The sequence below is a fragment of the Triplophysa dalaica genome, chromosome 4 (genome assembly GCF_015846415.1).
Source record: "Triplophysa dalaica isolate WHDGS20190420 chromosome 4, ASM1584641v1, whole genome shotgun sequence".
In the NCBI taxonomy this organism is placed as follows: domain Eukaryota; kingdom Metazoa; phylum Chordata; class Actinopteri; order Cypriniformes; family Nemacheilidae; genus Triplophysa; species Triplophysa dalaica.
In genome coordinates, this window is record NC_079545.1 from 24,364,716 (window position 1) to 24,371,758 (window position 7,043).

The following is a 7,043-nucleotide window of genomic DNA, read 5'->3' on the forward strand; positions in this document are numbered from 1 at the left end:
TTGTAAAGGAAGCTGTGGAGACTTGTGTTACAGAAGTTGGCTATGCCTATAGAGCACCTTAATGAAGAAGGTGCACGTAAAAGAGAAATTAGAAAGTGTTTTTGGCTAAAGAGCCAAATTAATTAAAAAATACTGTTATTCATTAAATGAATAAATATTAATCAAACGTTTTTTTTTTAATGGACAGACAACTGAACTACTTCCCTATTCTATTCTGCTTATAGGCTGTGCAAAAGTCACTACAATGTATTTTAAAATGTTTCTGAATATGCACTCTGCAAACAAATCGCATCTTACTGTCGGCGACCGAAGAGTTAAAGGGAGGAGACCAAGCGTGTCACGCCTCATTGGGCAGATTATGTGCAGCAAACAAAAAGTGTGTATCTGGGTGCCACTCAGTCAGTGTATCGGCCCCATCTGCACGCCTCTCTACACTCGCGAATCATAAGACGGTCGGCGACACTGTCACTTTCAAAAGACGAGGAAATGTGCTGACTGCACGGACTTCACTCAAGGCACCGAACACCTGCTTGAAGATATTGACAGCAATTTTGAAACCTTGTGGATTATATTACCTTTGTATCCATGGTGAGTAATGACAATTTTGCATTAAAAATATCCGGAGGCTATTCATTCGTGGGACGATGCTTCGTGCAAACAGCATCCTTGCAGCACTGTTAAAAACCTCGCTGATGGGAGAGGAGAGAGCGCCGATTTACAAAGCCATAGCCTACGTTGGGTCATTGAATCGGGGAAAGTGGTTTAAGCGGTACACTGTCATAAAGTTGGAATGACAGCGAAGCCGTACAGCCAACAAAGACCAATAAATTTCAGGCTGAAACAGGAGGTCAATGAGTTCGTCTCCTCTATTTTAGAAATGCGCATATATTCGTGGGTCTATTATAGTATTTAGCTGAAATGCATATTCATTGGATCCTTTGTGGAATTCTGTTGAGTGAGAGTGCGACCTCACAATTACAAAAGGACAGGATCGTGAAAGAAAGGGCAAAATTCACACCAAGGCTTTCTGTGGATGAAAGGAACTTTAGAATTCTGTCCCGAAACGAGAGCCAAACGTTTCCCTTTAAAACAGCATCTTCTTTGCTTAATCTGCCGTTTAAATGCTGTAGGATATGTTTATCTATTTTCTTCATATCGATTTGTTATGCGCGCCATCATTTAGTCTTGCAATGGAAATACAAAATAATATTGAGAAACAGGTGAGCACGTTGTTTATAACAGCAGCCTTCATCTCAGATGAAAAACCGAAAACGCACATGTGTAGCCGAAATAAGAGATTTTAATAGGACAAAAAATAAAATAACATTATAAAGTGTCCGGTAATTCTCGCTCCAAAATACGTGATTGTAATTTACAGTTTTTCCCACATCTTTTTGTTACATCGAAAACATGTTTCATGCTTATTTATTATTGTATCTTTAATGCTGAGAAATAACCAATAGCACGGGACGTGTGTCTTTTAAAATAACAATAAAATTAAATAACAGAAATAAATCGTTTTAAAGAGTGAATGTTTGACATGTCAGATTTGTTTTTAATTTTGTGAAAGAAAACCCCTATTGTGTTTAACAAGTTGCACGAGTAAACTGCACGCGTAACAAGACACGGGATATTCGCTTATTTGTAAATGGGCATTAGGGGTTTGGAGAAGAAAAAATAATTATCTCCGCGTGCTGCCTTAATTAAAGTCTCAGAAGGGAAGTGGTGGATTATGCTAATGACCAGACATACGTTCCTTCTTGTATAATGGTGCTAAAGGTTAGCTAACATGAAATCTGCGACTTTGACGGAGCTTTTAAAATCAATTCGAGATGGTCTGCTATTGTAAATATAAATAATTCTTCCCTGTCAAATCCATGTAGATATTTTCGAAATTGCATCCTAAAATTCAAAGAAAACGAAAATGTAGAAATAGAAATTAAGAATTACTGTAACCTATTAGGTACGCTCACAGCTTGTAAATGTTTTTCTCTGCTTTTACAGGATAACTGAAACACACCCTAATAATATTTAACTTTCATAATTCAAAGGAATTTAAAACATAGATTGCATCAAAGAAAGGTCAATATTACATAGAACTTATACTTTTGCACAAAGAATTTGCATTATTTTATTATTGACTTGTGTAGTGCAGAGGTCTCAATTTATTTCCACATGAAAGCTGTGAAAAAATTAAGAGAAACAGAAATGACAGAAATAGTTCGTCTTTAATATTTACTAACATTAATTCATTGTCTTGCAGCAGAAGATGGAGGAATCTAGTTCCCAGAGACTGGCCTGGGATGGCGACGCCAAGGCGATGCAGCAGTGTTTAACGGATATTTTTACCAGTGTCTACACCACCTGCGACATTCCAGAAAATGCCATTTTTGGCCCATGTGTTCTGAGCCACACTTCATTGTATGACAGCATCGCATTTATTGCTCTGAAGTCCACAGACAAGCGAACCGCACCTTACATATTCCGGGTATGATCATGTTCGTGTGTGTTTTCTAGTTCCAGCTTAAATGTTACATTTGATAACTGTCTTTAACAGACTCAGATTTATTTTGTAGCTTTTGTTAATCTGTACAAAACTGAATAATTGTGGTACAAAAAATGCTTTTCTAGCCAATGAAATGAGGGCTAATTTATATAGTGATTTCAATCACAGTTTGAAAAGTGATGTTTTAGCTGAATGTTTGAAGGAAATTAAGTCACATCTGACCTTTTAACCGCTTTACTGGTGCTGGATTACAGGTGGACACCTCAGCTGCCAACAGTTCTTCGGAAGGCCTGATGTGGCTGAGGCTCGTGCAGTCGGCAAGAGACAGGGATGAACAGAATTTAGAGGCCTATGTGAAGAACGGACAGCTTTTCTACAGGTCACTGAGGAGAATAGAGAAGGATGAAGAGCTCTTGGTGTGGTATGGAAAAGATCTTATCGAGTTACTGCTCCTAAACACCGGGAGAAACCAAGTCAAAAATAAAGGTAAACTTTGGAAATAGCTATCTGTGACATTTTGTAACGTGTGTAATATTAGATAAATATTTTATTAAATCAAAATACAATGTGACTTGACAGTTGGTGTATAATTAAAACAGTGAGAAACGTTAAACATAAATTTAAGTTCTCATTACAGTCATTTTAAAATGATGTAATTAGTGCTTGACAGATGTATAAATTAATTTGTTTATGTTTAATCAATTCACACATTAAATATGCTTTAAACATGTTTCCATCTGTGATTCAATATTATGTAAGTGTACCAGCTTGCGAACGCCTTTCCTGATATTTCTCTTTTGTTCTCCACAATTATCTGTTGCAGGAGCTTCACCCTTTTCGTGTCCAGACTGTAGCCAGCGTTTTCAATTCGAGTTTCCCATTTTGGCTCATCTGAGATTCCGTTGCACTAAGAGACTACAAAGCATGGCCAGCCCAGAAGAGGAGGCCAAAGATGCCAGCGACCAGGCTAGTCTACCTCCTGCCAGGTCCAGTCCCAAGCTGGGCCGATCCGATGGCTTTTCCAATCCACAGGACGGAAAGCCATCCACTGACTTTCATAATCTTGCCAGGGATTTAGAGAATAACAGAACCAGTCCACCGAGCGACAAAGAGGCAGAAATCCTGAGCGAGAACTCAGGAAAGCGCAAGTTCTCTGACATGGAGGACAGCAGGAACAGTGGATTATCCCAGCCTCTCAAGTCCAAAGAGGAGCTGGCCAACTCGGCACAGCAGTACCGTGGAGCGTACGGTCTGGAAGAGAGCAGGCGGGCCTTTTCTCCTCCTGTTTCGGAGCCGAAAGAAACCAAGAGAAGCGCCTTTACAGAGGTCAAGAAGTCCTCTCAGAGCTTGAAGCACAGTGGCAAAAACTCCAGCTCCAACTCTGAGAACAAGGAGGCTGGCCGGCCCAGCAGCAACCCGATTGATAAACACCTAAACATCAGACAGGTTCTTAGCGAGACTCAGCCCCCGCAGTCCCGAATGGGGACCTCATCAATTGGCAGCGCTTTCACTTCGGTGCCCCAGCATGGTGGTGGAGGATCGGAGAGAAAGAGTGCCTTTAGCCAGCCGTCTCGCACCTTCTCGCAGCTATCACCTCTTGTCATGGCACCTAAGCTTCTGTCGGCGGTAGACTGTCATCCTGCAGTGGGCGACACTGTCTCTTCCAGTAGACTCTACCAGGCAGACCACCTCGCCGCGAAGCTCCAAGGCTCAGAACTAGGCAGCAACTGCCCCGTGCCGGGTGGGATTGGAAAACAGAACCCTTTCCTTTATGCCACAGCCTTCTGGCCCAAGGCCTCAGCCCCCATCCAGCTGCAGATGCCCTCTGCTCTTACACTTCTGCCCCCTTCATTCACTTCTCTTTGCCTACCTGCCCAGAACTGGTGTGCCAAGTGCAATGCTTCCTTCCGCATGACCTCTGACCTAGTCTACCACATGCGCTCGCACCACAAAAAAGAGTACGCTATGGAGCCTCTTGTTAAAAGAAGGAGAGAGGAAAAGTTAAAGTGTCCGATCTGTAACGAATCTTTCAGAGAGCGGCACCACCTTTCCCGGCACATGACCTCTCACAACTGAGGATTAATTCTACTACATCTTTATCTTTTGCTCCATTCATTTTTTTCTTGGAGAAGAAGTTCCAATTTTGTATCAAAAGGGAATATCAGGAGGAGTAATGCCAACACATTTGTTCTCACTTTTAAAAAAACGTTGCTGTTTGATTTCTTCAAATGTCATGTTTTTGTGTATGGAAAATTTTGACCTAAAATCCTCAAATCTATTTATTATATGAAGCACTTATAATTTGAAAAAAGGGACGATATTAATGTAAGTGTACTTGGAATTTTGTACAGTATTGTATAATTTATAAACCAAGTAAGATGCAGATCCATTTCATTGAGAGTTATACAATGATGTGTTATCTCTATAAGGATATTGAAAACTGGGAGTATGATGTTGAAGTGTATTTAAGAATGCATGTAAATGATAGTTATTGGTTTAAGATGCAGTCTATTTGAAACGATGTAAATACTTGTTTTGTTTGAATACAAAGCGTAATATTTTGTGTCTGTGGGGAATAGATTCAGTGTTTCTTCCTTTTGCTGAAATTTACTATTTGATAGTTTATCTAATCATGTTGAATGCTTTGACAATAAAATAGCTTTATTTTCACCTGACTGTGTGGTTAATTCTGCCTGATTGTGAATTAATAGGAAATTATACGAGTAATGCCGGGCATAGAGGGACGCTTTATGAAGTGGGTAGCGTCCTTTCAGAATAGCACTAGTAAGTAAGCAATGTTTAATAAGTTTCATGAACTGGTTAAGGCTTAACACCCATTATCAAATTAAAGTGGTGTTGGTAAAAAAATAGGCTTCTTTCGTTGAACACGCAGTTTTCTCTTACTTTGTTAAACGTGTGTAATAGGCGAATAAGACACGATCTTAAATATTAAATTTAAAATTCATTGACCTTACAATATAGGTCGATTTAAAATGTAAGTAAAACGCTCTTCGTGACTGTCGTGCTTATTAAAATAAATGAACATTTAGTCATTTATCCAAAGCGATTTACAAAGAGTCTAGGGAGCAATAAGCGATATGGGAGCAATAATACAATAGATGCCAATACAAAGTTACTGGTTTCAACAAAAGCTAGACCACTACCTGTTGAGAGAAAGACAGAGCTAGGGGTCGTGTTTTTATTTTATTTTTAATTTTCAACCTTCTTGTGGACAAATAATAAAAATTATTAATATAATAATACTAAATAAAATTTAAATTTACTAATTATATTTCCAACCCTATCACCGGGGGAATAATACTGTATGAAAATATATATGTATTTTTAAAATAGCAAGACTCAAAAAATGCGACATAAAAATATTACTTTTACTTTTTTTATTTGTATGTTAACACTGCCCTAAATTTCTTCAGGAAAGGAAAATAATAGCAAATGTTAAAGTCCGTTCCAAATCCGACTCTAAAGGGCAAAACAGACTTTAACCTAAACTGAATACGTATACATTTTCAAAAGGATAGCTGTAGTTTTACACAAGTTGACTGATTTAAAAGAACACAAACGCCTTCTTTTAATTAAAATGATATTACCCTGATTTAGACATTTTTTACGTAGTCTATGTGCCATGAGTTTACAAGTAAAACAATAAAACAACATACTTTAAACCTGAGATCTATCAAATTAAACGTCATGGTCATCATAACCATGATTTTATTGCTTAACCAAAATAGTCCATAAAACACTTTTACGTTACATCCATGTGTCTTTTTTAAGTATAAATTAATAACGTCTTAATTTACAATGTCCCTCGAAATCAAGAACCCGTGAGGCAGCTGCAAGACGTAAAATAGCTCAACAGTGACACCAAGCTTTTAAAAAGAATACTTCAACCAAATTAGCGATTTTAAAAACGGATTGCGAGGCCTTTAAATAGTGGAAGTGCTCCATCTAACGGTGAATAAAGGATGGACACACACCAAGTTTAATCGGCTGCAGCGTCTCAAACCGTATTTTTGAAAAATACATTATTTACAACATAAATATTTAACAAATAAACAAATACTATTAACTTGCAATGTACTGCGATATAATATGATTTAAACGACCATTTATAATGTTACCATTCCTAAGCATGCAATCAAAAAATGTATCCAATACATGACGTAATAGGAAATGATGATCGTCACTCATACTTAGTGAAGATATTTATTGCCCGACCCATGTTTGTGGTCGGAGCAATCCGTCTGTTCATAAGCTCCAGTTTCATTTGTCAGTGTATCACTCAGCACCCCTATGTCGGGATCAGTTTATACCCTTCTCACATATGGCCAATGTGGTCACCCTTGGCTAACCTATCTGGCCGGCTTCTCATACTTTACGTGTGATTGTGTCCCATAGTGAACCTCTCTTCCCTGCATCTGTCCCTTCCCTTCATCTTTCTGTTGTTCTGTAACATCTTGCATCGAAATAGGTCTGTGCAAAACCCACAGATCTCGAACAGTTAAATGTAGGAATGAGG

General features: G+C 38.5%; 1 protein-coding gene across 2 annotated transcripts; it reads left to right on the forward strand.

Annotated features, from left to right (window-relative positions):
- The first annotated feature begins 415 nt into the window (after nt 1-415).
- On the forward strand, nt 416-5,176 carry prdm8b (PR domain containing 8b). 2 transcript variants are annotated; one of them, XM_056746340.1, is made up of 4 exons: nt 416-588; nt 2,264-2,488; nt 2,761-2,992; nt 3,330-5,176. In XM_056746340.1, the coding sequence occupies exons 1-4, from the start codon at nt 586-588 to the stop codon at nt 4,580-4,582; spliced, it is 1,713 nt and encodes a 570-aa protein (XP_056602318.1). In that variant the 5' UTR covers nt 416-585; the 3' UTR covers nt 4,583-5,176. The 2 variants fall into 2 exon arrangements, with proteins under 2 accessions (XP_056602318.1, XP_056602319.1); XM_056746341.1 differs by having other exon boundaries at nt 2,267-2,488.
- The last annotated feature ends 1,867 nt before the right edge of the window (nt 5,177-7,043 follow it).

Excerpts from the sequence above, each read along its gene's own strand:
- prdm8b (XM_056746340.1), top strand. Across the intron at positions 2,489-2,760 it reads CCGCACCTTACATATTCCGG|GTGGACACCTCAGCTGCCAA; the intron begins GTATGATCATGT and ends GCTGGATTACAG. Across the intron at positions 2,993-3,329 it reads AAACCAAGTCAAAAATAAAG|GAGCTTCACCCTTTTCGTGT; the intron begins GTAAACTTTGGA and ends TATCTGTTGCAG.